General features: G+C 40.9%; 1 protein-coding gene and 1 pseudogene across 1 annotated transcript in view; one reads left to right on the top strand and one right to left on the bottom strand.

Moving 5' to 3' along the window:
• The window catches only part of ARHGAP26 (Rho GTPase activating protein 26), a 517,847-nt gene that overhangs the window by 370,681 nt on the left and 128,818 nt on the right, over window positions 1-18,348 (bottom strand). The window contains exons 2-3 of the mRNA XM_069102296.1: window positions 2,600-2,695; window positions 145-317 (exon numbers count right to left, since the gene is read on the bottom strand). Coding sequence (XP_068958397.1) covers window positions 145-317; window positions 2,600-2,695 — 269 coding nt within the window. The remainder of the gene's footprint in view (window positions 1-144; window positions 318-2,599; window positions 2,696-18,348) is intronic.
• On the top strand, window positions 7,613-8,049 carry LOC138172591 (small ribosomal subunit protein eS19 pseudogene; annotated as a pseudogene).

The following is an 18,348-nucleotide window of genomic DNA, read 5'->3' on the forward strand; positions in this document are numbered from 1 at the left end:
AAAAAAAAAAAAAGCTAGGAGTAAAGCACCCACTTCCTAACTCCTGGGTCCGGTACATATTGATCAGTTGTCACCTTTTTTTAAGCACCTACTATGTGCTAGGCACTGAGGGTACAAAGAAAAAGCTGAATGGCCTCAAAGAGCTTCCATTCTAATAGGAGAGACAACACGCCTAAGGACAAGACCACAGTTCCGTGACCAACACGCACCACCCGGGTGAGTGTTTGCTGCTAAGACGATCCCAATCATACCTACCATCCGTATCCGTTCATCTTCAAGATTCCTGAGAACAGTGGCAAACTCTTGCAAAGACCTTGCTGAAAAAGACGGAGGATGGGGTGACAAGGAGAGAAATGAGAAATGAGCTTTCAACATTCTGTACTGTCCACTCCCTGTCTTTGTCCATTTATTCCCCTAAGGGATCCACCCTTCAACTCAGTCCAAAGGTCAAAAGCCAGTCCCTTCCCCAGACTGCCTTCTTTTTTCTTTTTCTTTTCTTAATCATCGACCACTAAAAACAATCTGGAAATGTATTTTTATCCTATGCAACAACCTTATGGCCTCTGTGGAGAGAAAAAGGATTTCCTCAAGGAAAAGATGTGATTATACCCAGGAATATGGGGACCTGGGGGTGGAAAGAGGAGGAGACTGCAAGATTTGGGGGGGGGAGTGTTGGGGAGAAGAGGGGGGCGGGGTGGAGAAGTACTATAGGCATAAATACAGGAGAAGTTTGCTGGGGTGAAGGCAGTTTGCTTTGGAGTTCAAAGATTTCCTGTCCGGAAAATGACCTCCTCAACCCTTTGTCGTCAGTCTCAGCTAATTCTAATGGCATCAGGAACTTGGCCTTTTCCTTCAGCAACCACACCAACCAAGGAGAGATCCCAATGGGAAGAACATCCCTGGCTTTCCCTCACATACCACAATACAGTCAGTAGTTTCTATAGCTCCCATGAACAGCAGGGCCCACATGAACAGGCAGGATGTGGAATACGACCCCACCACAATCATCATTAAATTATCCCTAAGGGACATAGGTAAGGGTGCACACCTGGCCTAAAGGACATTTGTAGAATTGGGAGCTTCAACTGGAAATTTCCTTATACGGATTCTACAGTTGTCTTTGGAACGGTTTGGGGTGTTTTTGTTCAGTGGGTTGGTTTTTGTTTTGTTTTGGGGGAGGTGGGCTGAATGGTGGTGGTACCTGGGAAAGTACAATTTCTTGATTTTTTTTCTATCGTTGTTTATCCATCCACTGAAGTAATAACAGCGGAAGTGAATAACAATAGTAACAAAAATGTGTATAGCCCTTGAAGGCTTAGAGAGTATATTGTCACAATGAGTAATCCTCTTAACAATTCTGTGAAGAAGTATTACAAGTATCATTATTCCCATTCTACAACTGAGAGAAGGGAGGCTCAAAGAAGTTCTTCTGACTTGCCTATGGTCAAAGCTAGTAAGTTACCCGAGAGGGGTTTTGAATCCCTTGTCCTCCTGTCTTCAAATCAAATATTCTCAAAGTAATACCACAATCCCTCAATGTTGTCAGCCAAAGCAGAAACAGGAGTAGTGAACTGATTTGCCAAAGGTCAAATTGTTTTGTCTCTCCTCAGCCTTCCCTGTCTACAGGTATCCCCTTTTATTTTTTAATCCCTCTATAAGCCCCAGACATTGTGGCTGAGCACAGCCACAAGGAAAAGAAAAGTCACAAATTTTTCCAGGGTAAAGAATTATAAATAGCCCACCTCCCCATTCCCAAGATACTCCAGGCCTCAAAAGCTCAGTCCAATAATGGGCCTATTGACATGGTCTTCTGGACCCATGACAGCTGTAGGCAGCTGAGAGGCCTCACAGTACAACAGAAAGATGCCCTACGCCCTAGACACAGAGTCGGGTTTCCTGACTCCGTGTCTAGGGCGTCTTACTTCTGTACTGAGAGGCCTCTCAGCTGCCCATAGCTGTCATGGGTCCAGAGAAACGTGGATTCAAGTCTCAGCTCTCCCAGAAGCGTCCTGAGTGAGTTTGGGACAAGCCCCTCAAACTCTGTCTCATTTCCCTCATGTGTGAAGTGAGGTGGATATTGGACTAGATCAGTGGTGTAGAAGGGATGCCTGCAGCCCACACACTGACTTAGAAAACCAAAAATTAACATTCTGTTGTTGTTGTTCAATCATTTCAACTGTATCCAACTCTTCATGACCCGTTTGGGGTTTTCTTGGCAAAGATATTGGAATGGTTTGCCATTTTTTTCTCCAGCTCATTTTACAGATGAGGAAACTGAGGCAAACAGTTAAGTGACAGCAAGTGAGTGTCTGAGGCCGAATTTGAATTCAGGTCTCCCTAACTCCAAGCCTGGTGCACGATCTAGCTGCCCCAAAACTATGCACCATATTTTTATTTATTTTGTTAAACATTTCCCATGCCTCTGGACTAGATAACCTTAGAGGCCAAACCAGCTTGAACAATTTATGAGTGTAATAAGTATGAAAAGCAAAATATTATTACGAAACCATGGTCATACATCCTTTTTAAAGGATGTCATTATGGAATCCCTAACAAAAGCATCTCAACCATTTTTAAGCTTACCAGTTCCCCAACTTACCAATGCACATTTCATCATCTGTCTCTGCATCTCCTATGCACTGGAACTTAAATTCATTTAGGGAATCAGCAAATTTACGCTTGGCAGAAGACAAATCTATCAAGAAATAAAGAAAAAGAAAGGCATATGAGGGAGTGTTTCTAAACTAATAACAACAGCTGTTAATCATTTTATTGACAGTTCTTACTTAACATAAAAGAGGGTCTTGTCTACATATTTTCTGCAAATTAGGAGTCTCAAACCCAGCATGTTCAAAATGGAGTTCATTATATTCCCTTCTAAATCTGTGACTTTTCTAAACTTCCCTGTATTTGTTGAAAGCACTACCACCTTTTCAGACAACCAGATTAGCAGCTTTGAGGTCATTCTCAACTCTCACCCCATATATAATCAGTTATCATTAATACCTTCACAACATCTGCTTTTTCCTCCCCACTTAAAACAGTCATCACTCTACTTGAGGCCTCTTATTACCTCTCACCTGGACTACTAATTGGTCTCTCTACTTCCATTCCATTTTCCACAGAGCCATCAAAATAATCTTTCTAAGGTATAAGTCTGACCATCTCTCAACTACCGGAGAATCTTAAGTGGAACTCTATAAAACATAAACCTTTCAGCTTGGCCCTTCATAGTCTGGCTCTAACTTTACTTCTAGATTTGTTTCATACAATTTCCCTCTTTGTTTCAGTTCAAGAAGCCTACTTATTATTTTCTGAATTTGGCACCCCATCTCCCAACCTCTGTGCCTTTGTTCATGATGAACCTCATGTCTGAATGTACTCTCTCCTTACCACCACCAAAATTCTTGGCAGCTTTAAGGCTGTTAAGTGTCATGTAGCATCTTAAGGATCACATAGGCAATTATGAGGGTTCACTCTTATACAAAGTCCTTTCTGAACCTCCTAATTGCACTTTGTATCTGTCATATCCCTAGAATGAAAACTCTCTTAAAACCAGGGACCACTTGTTTGTCTCTGTATCCCTAGAACCTAAGGATAGTTTCTTTGTCTGTTAGCTTTGAATGTTCCCCTGGCTCTTCTTCATAATACTACTCTACTAGTAATGATCAGGCATTGATATGGCCTTTGAAGTTTAATAAAATGCTTTACATAAATCATCTCATTTGATTCTCAGTCCTATACGTGTTAAGAATATTACTCCCACTTTACAGAGGAGGAAACAGAGGCTCTGTGATCTTGAATGACTTGCCCCAGGTCATAGCTATTAAGTCAGTTTAGTTATGTCCAATTTTTTTTGCTAGTCATTTCCAACTCTTCTTCACCCCATTTGGGGTTTTCTTGGCAAGATACTGATTTGCCATTTCCTTTTCCAGCTCAGTTTACAGATGAGGAAACTGAGGTAAACAGGGTTAGGTGACTTGCCCAGGGCCACATTGTTAAGTGTCTGAGACTGGATTTGAACTCAGGAAGATGAGGCCAGTGCTCTATCCACTTCACCACCTACCTGCCCTTAGTTACTAAAGTAACAGCACCCAGATTCTAAACCAGGGTTGTTTTTTTTTTTAACTCCAAAAGCAGTGATCTTCCCACCCAGCCTGTGCAAAGAGATGCAGAAAAAACCACAGCACTTGTTCATAAATGTGGCCAACTTGCTGTTAACCCTGATGGCAGGTGATCTCACACTTCCTCTTCCTCCCAAAGTGTAAAATAAAAGCAACAGATCTCTAAGTGACCTCATTAAAAACAACAAAACAATATGGGACTTTTTTTTTCCCCTCAAAGAGTGACCTGGCAGATTATGGGAGTCTGGCAGATGTCAATTTGAATTATTTCATCAACCTTGAACTCCAAAGGGCTTCTCCTTGCCAACAGCCTTGCAACCAATGAGGACAGTATGAGGGCATGCATGTACACATATGGTGTTTATAAAGTACTCTGAACTCTTGTGGAAGATTAAAAAATAAGCTTCTGTTTAATGCAGTAATAAAAACAAATGATCTTTCACAATGCCTTAACTTCTGTTGGGAATCTGAAACCTCTAGGCTAACTCTGAGAGACCTGAATTGACAGATGCTGTGCTCAGTACAGACTTTTCGGAGCTCAATCCCACATGTGCCCTGTGCAGCCTTCCTATGGAGGCCTCTAATCACTCCAGTTGCCTTCATGTCTTTTTCTCTGGGGACTAGGGGAAATGGCATTATGTTTAAATGCCTCAGGGAAGGGAAATGAGGCATGCCTGTCAGCAAGGCCTGCTTGCAGTACAGCTGCTCCAGCTTTCCCAGAGCTTCACAACTCCCCAGGAGAGAGGGATGACAGCCGTCCCAGATGCGGGCCCCAGGAGTTTCCTAGAATGCGTGTGTCCATCACTGCGAAGATGGCAGTGCTAATTCCTCAGTCCAGAGATCTCCAGAGTTAGTACCCTTCTAATTGTATGCTGTAACCCCAGAACAACATAAATTCCCCAAAGTTAGGGACCATTATGGCTTTGTCTCTATATCTTCAGGAACTTTTTTCTAAAAAGATGTTTTAAATATTTAGCTAGTTTTTCTTTACAATATGAGCAACTAGGCGACTCAGTGGATCAGGTGCCAAGCCTGAAGTCAGCAAGATTTTCATGAGTTCAAATCCAGCCTCAGACTCTAGGCAAGTCACTGAATTTCTGCCTACCTCAGTGTCCTCATATGTAAAATTAAGATGATAATAGCTTCTACCATCTAGGGTGGTTATAAGGAGCAAATGAGATTATAATTATAAATTGCTTGGCATAGTATCTGACACATGGCAGGTACTTAATAAAACCTCAATTTCTTCCTTATTATATATTCACCAAGGATGCCCTTAATGCATATATAGATTATTCTCTTAAATGTATATTCTCTTGAGTGTGTGTTTAGGTATGTGTGTATATATGTATGTATAGAGAGTAGAGACTAAGACTGGAGAGGGAGTATGTATATGGGTTGGAATGTTATTACTACTACTACTACTACTACTACTACTACCGTTAGCAAACTAAGCTGCTTAACTTGTCTCTAAGTTTTCTCATCTGTAAAATAGAAATGACAATGCCTACATTTCCTACCTTAAGAGGGTTCTTATGATGAGTAAAGTGATTTGTAAATCTTAAAGGGTCACTGTTGTAACTGTTATCATCAACATCATTATACCAACAGAGTCAACTGCTGAGATCATTATTCACAGTTATTAATATTATTCATCTTTTCCAATGGATTTTGGCAAGAAATGGTTCTAGGACAAGTCATTATTTTGCTATTCCCTCTGTAATGAATGCTTTTTATTACAAACAGTCTGGGGAGTACTTTACATTTACTTTGGAATCAAAGTCATGTCCTGACGATGACGATGATGATGATGGAAGTGGTTGTGGTGGCCCAAGTAATATCTGCTGCTGGGATATTCTCAAATCAGCCCTGACCTCACAGAAATGCCAAGCTTCACCCTGGACCTAGGTGGTTCTCCAAAACCCAAAAGACAAAGATGGGGAGATGAACCCTGGAAAAACATCTGATACACTCACATCTTTTGTTAAACCAGTTTGTTATCGCACTAGTCAAAAAACAAAGATATTGCTCAACACAGAAGTTTGAGAGCTTATCAAAGTCTCTCAAAACTGACCAAGCTAGGCTGACAGCATCACTAAGAGAATATAACCAGGCCTTGAGGCAAGTAGCACGGATGTGCATGGAAGACACAACTACAGAGGATCTTAGGATTGTGGCAGATACCATGGAGCCCAACTACCTCATTTATAGATGAGAACACATGGGTCCAGGAAGGCTTGCCAGCAAGGGGAAGAGACAAGATTCAAACCCAGGACCTCTGACCCCAGATATGACACCCTTTTCTACTGCACTGACCAACAAGCAGAGAGGGGAAGGCAGGGAATCCTCACCACTATCACCACCATCAAACAAAACAAAACAAACACAGCACTTGAGCTGATCCATATGGCATTGTTTGTACTCGTTCTCCCCTTATGAAAAATGTTTCCCTGGTCTTAGCTTCACAAAGGGATGATTGTGAGAAGAGAAGTAAAAGAAGATTCCTTTCTCTGCTTCCCCAACTACCTATTCTCTGCTTCTCCATCACAGGGGAAAAGAAAACTACACACAAAGGCTCTCCAGTTGAACAATCAACCTAGCCAAATGATAAAAGTGAAATGAAACCCAGGCTTGGGCAAGGATCCAGAATCCTCATGAAGAGATACTAGGCCAGGAGCACCTGCCAATGGGGACCCAGTATCAGAGAGTGAACAATGGTGACTTTGTGAAGTCTTTTTACAAGGGGACCCACTTAGCAGCATGCATGGTTTTCAGCAGGGCCTGTGTGAAACGGATAGCCCTATGTTTCAAAAAGTTACCTCAATTTCCCTGTCCAGTAACACATAGCACACACTATGTGTCATTATATAGCCAGCAGCTCTGTGTGGCTGACAGAGATGCCCAATAGCCTGGATGGGGCAAGGTAAAAAGAAGTCTTCCTCGCTGTGGAGGGTAGGGGAAGGGGTCTGATATTAAGACCCAAGCTAGCAAAAACAACTATATAGGAAAAGCAAGAGAATCCAAAAGCTGGGCTTCTAAAAAAAAGAGCACACTGATCCATACTTCACAGAAAATCTCAAAATCAAGATAAAGAACGTGCAGGAATGAACTTGTAAGAGCTTCTTCAAAATGAAACTAAATGCTCTGTAATTAGAATACCCAAACCTAACCCTAAAGAAAGGATGAAAAATGATACCTCCCTCTTTTCTTTGTAGAGGTGGGGAGCTACAGATGTATATATAAAAATAATAGACATATATATAGTAGATATAATGTTATAATATATTTATGTAGAATAATTATATAATATACTTTATATATTGCACATAGTAGCAGGCTCTTTTAATATATTGTTAAATTTTGCTCAGCTGCTATTCTCTCTTCCATCCCTCCCCCTTCTTTGTTACAAGGAATGGCTGTTTGAGTAGTGGAGAGATACATTTAGAAATGAAGATGACGGGCCATGCAGAGCCTGCACGATTTGCACGATGCCCAGAGTCACAGTAAAGGATGTGAACCAGCAGGAGTTCGTGTGGGCCCTGGCCACTTCCTGAAAAAGTCAAGGAAGCTGAAAGTCCCTGAATGGGTGGACACGGTCAAGCTGGCCAAGCATAAGGAGCTGGTGCCCTACGATGAGAACTGGTTCTACACATGGGCTGCCTCCATGGCCCAGCACCTGGACCTCCGAGGCAGTGCCGGGGTGGGCTCCATGACCAAGATCTACAGCCAGCACCAGTGCAACAGGGTCATGCCCAGCCACTTCACTAGAGGTTCCAAGAGTATGGCCCAGAGGGTCCTGCAGGCCCTGGAGGGTCTCAAGATGGTGAAGAAGGACCAGAATGGGGGCCAGAAGTTGACACCTCAGACACAGAGAGACCTGGACAGAATTGCCACACAGGTGGCAGCTGCCAACAAGAACCATTAAGACAAACCACATCATATTCATTAATAAATTGCCTTGTTCTTAAAAAAGTAAAAAATGAAGATGATATAAAAATAAATGATAAATAAAAATACTTTTTAATAAATATAATTTTATTTATTTTATATATAATTTTATATTTATATAAATATATATTATATGTAATAATATATTTAATAAATATAATAAAAATAATAAATTTAATAAATGATAAATAAAAATACTTGTTAAAACCTTTATCAATCTCTCCACAATAATAGTTAATAATAATAATAACTAACAATTATAATCTCATTTGAGCCTCACAACACCCTGGGAGGTAAATGCTATTATTTATCACAATTTTACAGTTGGGGAAACTGAGGCAAACAGAGGTTCAGTGATTTGCCCAGAGTTATACAGCTAGTGTTAGGTCATATTTGAACTCTGGTCTTTGAACTTCAGACTTGGAGCTCTATTCCTGGGACCTCCTATCAGTTAATTTTCTGCTCTCTTATCAGTCAGGCCTGTTTGTATTCACAGGAAACATTCCAAGCTATGTTTCCCATTATGCACATGAACTGGTCCCCAGGGCTACTCAACAGAGGTGATCAGCCAGAGTGACAGCAAAGACTATCTAATTTCTGCATTCTGGGTTCCCCTTTGGTATCCAACTGGTACAATTCCAAAATAAGACTTCAATCACCCACAACTTTGAGATTCCAATGCATAGTCACACCTCCCTACAATTCAACATTTGGGGGGGAGGGAGTCAGAGAGGACGACTGAGCTGGGATGTGAAGAGGAGAGGTGGAGACAGAGTGAAGGGTAGGGTTTGAAAAGGAAATGGGAAATCTGATTCACTACCTAGCTGTGATACGGAGTTTATTTTGCTTGAGTTTTTTTTTTTTGTTTTTGGACTGAACCTATCATTTCACTGGTACAGGGGACTGCCCAAGAGGAAATTCCCTCTACCAATACCAGTGACTTAGTGTTGCCTAGGACATAAATAACCTGCCAGGGTCTCACAAGCAGTAGGTGTCTGAGGTGGTGCTTGAACCCAGATCTCCCTAATTCTAAGGCCAATTCTCTATCACACTATCCCAATATGAAACTTATACAATATATATGAAATATACAGTATGGATTTAACACACACACCCTATCAGTATAACAAAGAGTACATTTCTAGTGCATTTTTCTTTGTTTTTGAGGGGAGAAGGCTAGGGTTAAGTGACTTGCCTAAGGTCATACTGCTAGTGCCTGTCAAGTGTCTGAGGCCGGATTTGAACTCAGGTCCTCCTGATTCCAGGACCAGTGCTGTGACTATTCACTGTGCCACCTAGCCCCTCTGGTGCATTTTTAAAGAGGTTTTGTAAATTTGGCTTTTGTGGCACTGCTGTGATGAGGGTGGGAGTTGAGAGGGAGGGGGGTTGCCATAGGCCTGTCCAAAACCATCCTCCGTTTCCAAGACCTTAGCTGGTATGCCTATGCATCAGCAACTTTGTTTGGGGAACACAGCATACTTTACTTTTCACACCCATGGAGGATTTGTGATATCCTGAATATATTATGCACCTCAGACACCCAGTCAGGGCAGATCCATTCCAATTATCATTCACTCTGACACTGAGAGGAATCCAAGAGTCACATTCCACCACAGAAAAAGGGAAAGGAGAGGCTGGTGAAAGTGCTGGGAACAGGCCAAGCTCTCTGGCATCTCGCTCCTATAACCAACTTCATACACAAGCACACAAAGGGGAGCCAAGCAGAGTCAATAATATTTACTCTGCAGAAACATCTGTTGCTAGGAAGGCAGAAGTCTGACCAGGACCGAGATAAGATGTTAATTGTCAGCATCTGGGATGTGCATCTGTTTCCCCAAAATCAATATTCTCTACCTCTTTTGGGGAAAGAGACCACAGGAAGTCAATAAGGGATTCTGGAAGAAACTAGAAGTCTAGGCCTCTAGGCTTTATTCTTCATCAAAGAGCATTTTTTTTTTCTTGGCAATTCAAATTCTCCCATTGAAAACTGGGAATAACAGAGCTAATTGAAGTCAACAGACATGGGCTTTTGTTGGAATAGAAAGTCTAAAGGAGTAATAACCAAAAACATTAATGAGCTTTCAACCCTTAGTTGAATTTTACCCAGCTCTTGCCAGGAAAACCTCAGTCAAAATTATCTTCATTTTCATTTTTGAGAGAATTTACAAGTCTCCAATATGAAGAACACAAAAAAACTCCTAGGACTATTTCCAGCATTTTCCCAATAACTTACGCAAAGTATTTTTCTTTAATTCCCATCCAAAACCACATATTCTCCCCTGATTATAGATAGATCACACCTTCTTTTCTGCACCATACAATTCACCCTTTACAAGGCACCAAAATATTCTTCCAAAGGCACAGGTCATGTCATTTTCTTGCTCAAAAACATTCAGGAACTACTCAGCAGGGTATGTAAGGCCTTCTACAATCCAGCTTTAACTGTTTCACATTTCTTCCCTTTCACATAACTCTGTCTAAGCCAAATCGGTATATTAACTGGACTCTGAAATTAACTTTCTATCTCCCATTCCTTTTGGCCATACATACATTTCTGAATCCTCACCTCTCACCTCTCTTAAAATGTTTGGTGTCCTTCAAGATGGGACCTCCTCCCTTGAAGTCTTCCCTAATTGTTCTTTCTCTCTTTAAATTACTTTGAATCACAGTTTTCTACACAAATGTTGTATCTCACTTTTTATCTGTATTCCTATTGCCCAGCATAATTACTTGCCTTACAGTCAGGAGATGCTTTCAACAGTTTTTAAAAAGGACAGCAATTCATATAGGTATGTCCATGTCACAAGACACAAGCATTCATTCATTCATTCTTACAACATAAGACTTAAAAGCAGATTTGGATGGATGAATATAAAAGAGGGTGAGACTGCTCCCTTCTCTGAATTATAGTCACTGCCCATATTCCACAATCTAATGCTTTGACTCCATACCAACTTGCATTGTTCTCTAATTGTTTAGTGTATGGTAGACTCTCCTCCCCAAACAGCGGCTTAAAGGTTCCACTGGTAATCTACAAGGTCCCTCCCAAATCTGACATTTTATGTTAGATCAAACAGGCAAAAAGACATAGCTAGACATAATTATATAACCAAACATCCGAATAAACCTGTGATCTCATCAATTAGGACGTTTCCTCCATTAATGATAATTGCAACCCATCCTGTTAACCGCTTCCATGAACCTCTTACAAGTTCGAATTAGGGGGTTCGCTCAATGTGCTGGGCACCTTCCTCAATTATTCTTGATGCTGTAAATATATCAGTGGAATATGCAAGCTGTCCATTTGCTCTTCCTCACTCACCACATGACTAGCCCATCTTCTCTTCTGAGCATACATTTTCCCCAATGACAGCTTTTATTACAGTTTTTCTTCGGAGTTCCCTATTGTTTAACAAGGTGTCTCAAAAGTGTTAAGTTTTAAGCATCCCGTCTATATTGCAGCCTGCTCACACCCACCAAGCCTTTTCTCCACACCCCCTGTATAATATTCACTTTAATTCTCTAGAGAAGTCAGTGTTTCATGGCTAACAGTCAAATAATAAATATGAAGACATCTTTAAAATGTGGCTGGTAGGTAGGCAGATAAGACATAATCTTTTGTATTTCCTATGCCCACAGCACAGAGCTGTATAAATAATAGCTACTTACTGCATACTTGCTGAATTCCTGAATTGATTTAATGACCCTGTGAGCTATGACCACAAGTCCACTTATAGCCAGCATTTGTGAAATAAATATGTTCAAATTACTGACCAAAAACTAAGAGACAGATACCCAGAGCTTAAAACTTAGTCTTGCATCCAGTCACTACCATATGGTCCCATCATTCTTACTTCATTAAAGGTTTTCAAGAAACCAGTCATTCAAAAATAGCACTCACCTCCCAACTGATCCTTTAATACTGGGTGTGCCAAAAGCCTTAGTGCAATTTTAAACTTCAATGGTTTAAACTGCATTATGATTTTTCCAGTCATCCCACATAATGCCAATTATGTAAGATGGCAGAGAAACAGAATAGGTAACCAGGAGAATCTTCTCAATTGTCCTATTCAACAAGTTTGAATCTTTTGTCAGTCTTGTGAAGTCATCAGAAGGTGTGGTAGGAGAAAGAGAACAGGACTTGGGGTTACCCGGATTTGAACTCTATCTCAAAAACTTATCAATTGACCCCAAGAATCACTTAACTAGTTCAGGTTCAGTTTCCTCATCTGTAAAATGAGTGTAACACTTATAGTAAGTACTTGCCCCCAACAGGATTATGGGGAGGATCAAATGAGATAATGTATGCAAAGCACTTTGCAAGCATATGCAAATAATAATGAAAGGAGCTGTGATCTGATTGGTATAAAGAAATCCCAGATGAGGAAATTCCCTCCACCAATATAGATCAGCACTTTATAAGGTTAAATGACTTTCACAACCACAAACACAACAACAATCACAATCATAATCTATAGCACGTTCAAGTTAACAAAGGGCTTTTCTTTTTACATCATATGATTTCCCTTAATCTTCACAACAACCCTGTGACCTGGGTATTTATTATTATCCCCATTTCACAGAAGAGGAAACTGAGGCAGAAAGATCAAATGTCTGCTGTTACTGCTATTATTATCTTAAGGATCCCATACCAGGTCTCAAGAAGGGTCTGAGCTCCTGTCAAGATGCACAAAGACAGACAAAAAGACAAAATGTGAATTACTACCAAAAAAAAAGCAGTGAAAAGGTCAACTAGAAATTTATACCTTTTCTGATAGCTGGAGATCAGGCTGAATTATAAACAAGAGGGGGCAGCAGGTACGATGGGAAGAATTCTGGATTTGCAAATAGAAGGCCTGGGTTCAAATCAACAGCAAATCCCTCAGCCCTCCATTATCAACTGCCCAGAGTGTGTTCCACAAGTAATGTACTTTCCAGGGTTGCATTACCTCTTCGCCCCATAGAATTGGCTGTTGTCTGTAAGTAGGGACCAGATCACCTGTAGCTTATAATGTCAGCTCCTCTCGAGTAGACGTTTCATTTTTATTCTTGCAGCCCCACCATAGCACAGTTTCTGGCACACAGCAAATGCTTAATAAAGGCTTCTTCATTTGAACGGCCCTATCTCCCTCTCCACCTCCACACTGGCTTCCTGGTATTCAGATTGAGAAGAGAGAAGAGGACACAGGAGGGCACGAGCCCCAGTAACTAATACCCCCCTCCTTCTCTGTTAATACCTGTGACTCAAAATCACTCCCTACTGAGATGAAACTCCCCATTCCCACCTACCAGTGCTATTCTCTCACTCCTTTTGTCTGTTCTACAATATCCTCTGCAGCTCCTTCTATCATTCCCCACCTGAGACCCCTCTTTTTCTTACACATTTTCCATCTTGTTTATATTGAAGAAAATCTGGCTTCCTCCAGAAGATACCGTATCCCTGGAGAACTTTCTCCAGTAATAAATGATTCCTCTCACATCTCCTGAGATGCTGGACAGATTCCTCACCCTCTCATTCTTCCAGACCCTCCCTGCGCCACAACAACTCAGCAACTTCTCCTTTGAAGTTCAATACATCTGGGCAACTCCACCATCATCTCCTGACCTCCATGTCATTTTCCCTCCTGGGGATAAGGGCAGGCAAAGGAGGATGGCAAGGGCTGCACCTGGCTACCAGACTCACAGTTTTCCTTTCCACTCCAAAATCTGTCCTCAATATTTGCAGACTTTAGGATGCTCAAGGTTATTTCCAAATACTCTGACCTCCCAGTTCATCAACCTCCACAACTCTCATGACCTATATATCTTCACCCCACCTTGGCCACCCACAGAGATGATCATACTTTACAAGTTATTATCATCCATAATTGTCCCAAGACTCTGAAATTCCCCCTCTGCTCATAATCTGTTATCGTTCTATAACTACCTCTACCTCACTCCTCCAAAATCTATTCTTCTCCCTCACCATTTCTAGTCCCTCCACCCTTCCTTCCCTCTTCCCTGAGCCATCACCCAATTCTGTTCTTACTTTATGAACCTAATAGGTAAAGAGTTCAAATATACTCTGTATCAGTTCCCTACCCTTGCATCTTCTGTCCTTGAATCCCTTACCCCCTTGTTCTTGCCATATGACAATGGTAGGGCATCAACTCCCCCCATCTGACTGCTCCTGCTCTTCCTCACGAGTTGCTGAATGCCCCTTATTGCCATGATGTCTGGTCCGCTACAAGTTTATTAATTACACTGTGTTACAGTCCTTTTATTCTTCACTATTATACTGCACGACTATCACAAATCTTCTTTCCTCAAAACCCCACATATCTCCTCTCTCAGCAAAAGACTCACTTCCTACTTTATTGAGGAAACTGACTCGGGCTCTCCTACTTAACCATGTGAACAATCCCAGGATTTCTTAACTTGGGGTTTGTGAACTTTTTAAAAACACCAATTTAATAACTGTATTTCTAATATAATTGGTTTTCTTTGTAAGACTATGTATTTTATTTAATGCCTATTTATTATTCTGAGAAGGGGCCCATGGCACCAAGGCCCACGCTTGACATCATTGCCACATTTGAGAAGAGGTCATCCTTCTCCTTGCCAAGGTTAACTCCTTATGTCCTTGAGTCCATTTCTTCTCATATCTTCCTGAAGCATGCTCTAATAAACTCTTTCCCCTTTTTTCCCCATCCTTAGTCTCACTTGATCTCTACTGTCTTCTTTCCTGTTTCCTACAAACATGATTTTTAAAATTGCGACCTGACCCTGTCATTTCCTCATGTTGGTGGCCTCTCTTCTTCCTTGTATGTCACACTCCTAGCCAACTACACTCGATTCTATGGCCTTTTCTTAGTCCATAATTTACTTGCCCTCCCTGAAGCTTTTTATACTACTGACTATTCCCTATTCTTTGGATAATTTCTCATCCCTTTTGCTTCTGTGACACCACTTTCTCCTGGTTCTCTTCCTACTAATCCAACCACTCCTTTTCAGTCTTCTTTGCTGAATCATCTCCCATCTCCTGTCTCCTAATCATGAAGTGTTCCCTCAAGGTTTGGTTGAAGGCCCTCTTGTCTCTATTCATTCTCTCTTAAAAATAGGCTTAATCATCACCACATAAATGATTATCAAATCTCAGAAGAGAGTACTAACCACCCACCCCCGTTCCCATCCTCTATTCCTTACTCTGTGTTCCAGCCAAACCAGACCACTAGCTGTTCTGTGAATTTGGTCCTCCATCCAAGCCTGGAATGAATTCCCTTGCTGGATCATCTCCCTCCCCGGAAGATCTTTAGTCGGCTTCAAGGCTCAGCTCAGGTACCACCTCCTACATCAAGATCCTCCTGATCCAACTCCCCCCCCCCCCCCCCCCCCATTTCCCTCCAAGGCATTAATGTTGTCTCTTCAAACTATCTTGGATTTTAGTTACAAAATTACAGGTTATTGCTCTTCCCTCCCTCTACTCACTAGCAAATTTAAACATTCTCCAAGACACAGTCTATCCTTGCTTGCTGTCAACACAATCTTATATTTGCAGATACTCCATAAGTGGATTTTAATCAGATTGAATTGCTACTTATTATCCTGAGCAAGGCACCTCTCTAACCTCAGTTTTCTTCTCAGGAAGACCTGACTGAAATCTGGCCTCAGACATGTACTAGCTGTGCGACCCTAAGCAAGTCACTTAGCTTTTGCCTCAGTTACTTCAACTGTAAAATGGGATTATGATGCCACTTCCTTCCCTGGGCTGTTGTGAAGTTCAAATGAGATAATATTTGTTAAAGTGCTTAGCACAGTACCTGGCACAGATGCCATGGTCTCTTTCAGTTCTAAACTCTGCAAGTTCTCTGTGAAAACTCTATTCTTCCATGAACAGAAAAATGGCACTAGCTCCTCAGGGCCCATGGAGTCATTCATACAGAAATCAAACAGAGCCACAGCATCCAGAAATAAAATCACGGAGTAAGACACTAAAACAAAAATGCTGACAAGTAGAGGTAGGTCCAAAGGCCATAGAAGAAGGTAAATAAAATTCAGAGGAACCCCTACCTACGACTCCAAAGACTTAAAATAGTCATTAAACTGGCTGAAGAATGTCAAAGCAATTTAAAAACAGTTCCTGGAAATTGCTTAATGGTCTTATTTTTAAAAGGCAAAATTAAGCCTGAAAAGCTTGATTTTCCTCTGTCTCACTCCAGTATAGAACACTTAGATTATTAATCTGTGATTTAGCCCACAATCTATCACAAACACGGGGTACAGATTTTTTGTGTCTTATCAGCAAATACTAGAGTACCTGGATACCTGAGAGAATATGGTATCACATATAAAGCACTAGGAAAATCTGAGTTCAACCCTCATCTCTGACATCTGCAAGTCAAGTGACTAAACTTCTCTGTTCCTCAGTTTCCTTGTATGTAAAATTAGGAAGAGTCTCTAAGGTCCTTTCTAGCCCTAAATCTATGACCCTACATTATGGCCTCTGAAACACAGTTCAACATATTAGATGAAAGAAGAAATGATATGTCCTAATATTTCTCAAAGGGAGGCATTGGAAAGAATGCTGGATACGGCTGGATGTGGTAGAAAGGATACTGAATATGTAATCTGAGGACTAGGGTCTTTGCTACTGTCTGTGTAACTTTGGGCAAGTCACTCTCATCTGTAAAGTAAGTGAGTTGGTTAAAGGATCTGTAAAGCTTCTAGACTTAAATCGACCCTTTCTGTATAATTTCCTGAAAATGTCATCTTTTTTTCCCAAGCATGTCTACCTTCCTCCAGTGATCTTCATTCTCCTCCATAAGCAGTAGGTGGCAATCTACTACATTCAAGATTTGAAAGGAATGGATTATATGTCAAGGACTCAGTATCTATGAAAAATGAGAGGAAGGCCCTGGCTTACCCAGAATGATTGGCAAGAGATTTCCCAGGCTCACAAATCCTGCTCCCTTAGTTTAATGTAGTGTGAATAAGACATGGAAAGGGGAGGGGAGAGAAGGGGCTGGAGTATACTTTGCTTTATCTATGCAAAGCCAGAGCAGGAAAGCAAGGACCTAAAAATCATGATGTGTAATTGAATCCCCACTGCATTTACTGACTGGAAGAGCGTCTCCCAAATCCTTCTAAATCTGGTTACAGCATGCTTGGACAGGGGCTCATGTCACTATTATCAGTCATGTACCAACATATGTCTCATTACACGCTTGCAGCCTTTTTCCCTGAGGCCTGAAAAGGTACTACAGGAAATGAGAGTTCCTAAAAGAGACCCTAGGCCCCAGGTATTCACATTTTCAAACCTAAGATACTAAAAGTTTTTTTACACAAAATGAAAGAGCTGAGAGAAATAAATATTTGCTATTGCTCTTTTTGTGGTGGCAAAAGAATTAGAAATCAAAGGGATGCCCATCAATTGGGGAATGGCTAAACAAGTTGTGGTACGTGAATGTAATGGAATACTACTGTGCTATAAGAAGTGAGGAGCAGATGGACTTCATAAATAACCTGGAGAGACTTATATAAACTGACGCTGAGTGAGAAGAGCAGAACCAGGAGAAATCTCTACATAATTACAGACACATCATATGTGAGACAACTAACTTTGACAGACTGGGCTTCTCTCAGCAATGCAGGGTTAGAAGACAACTCCAAAGGCTCATGATGGAAAGGGTTATCCACATCCAGAGAAAAAGCTATGGAGTCTGAATCCAGATTGAATACTTGCTCTCTTTTTCTTGTTTTTGTTTTGTTTCCTCTTTCTCATTGTTCATTCCATTGGTTATAATCCTTCTTTACAACCTGACTAATGTTTAATGTGAAGGTATTTGTAAATCCTATATTTGATTGCATGCCACCATGGGGGATGGAGGGGGAGAAAATTTGAAACTCAAGGGATTGTGAAACTGAATGTTGTAAACTAAAAGTAAATAAACAAATTAATTTTAAAATAAATGTTTGCTATATTGTTCCATAAAAGACTGCAGTTAGTGAACTTCTCATTTACATGTTTCTTGTTGAATGGAAATGTCTTGGGGTAGAAAGATATTAGAACACCACTCTCCCTGCATTCAAAATTTTCACTATGGCATTACCTATTTACATAGTGTTTTAAAGCATATCTGTTCTTAATGAGGCTATATATGTAATCCTCTGATGGAACACATAACCTCATTCAATTAACCAATAAAGCACTTATTAATCACCTACTTTTGTCTCAGGCCCTGGGGAGATACAACAGTAAAAATTACCATCAAGGACCTTATATTTCATGGGAATATTA

This window comes from Petaurus breviceps, unplaced genomic scaffold (assembly GCF_028583685.1).
Source record: "Petaurus breviceps papuanus isolate PSGF00001 unplaced genomic scaffold, PetGlider_PUasm1.0 551, whole genome shotgun sequence".
Taxonomy (NCBI): Eukaryota; Metazoa; Chordata; class Mammalia; order Diprotodontia; family Petauridae; genus Petaurus; species Petaurus breviceps.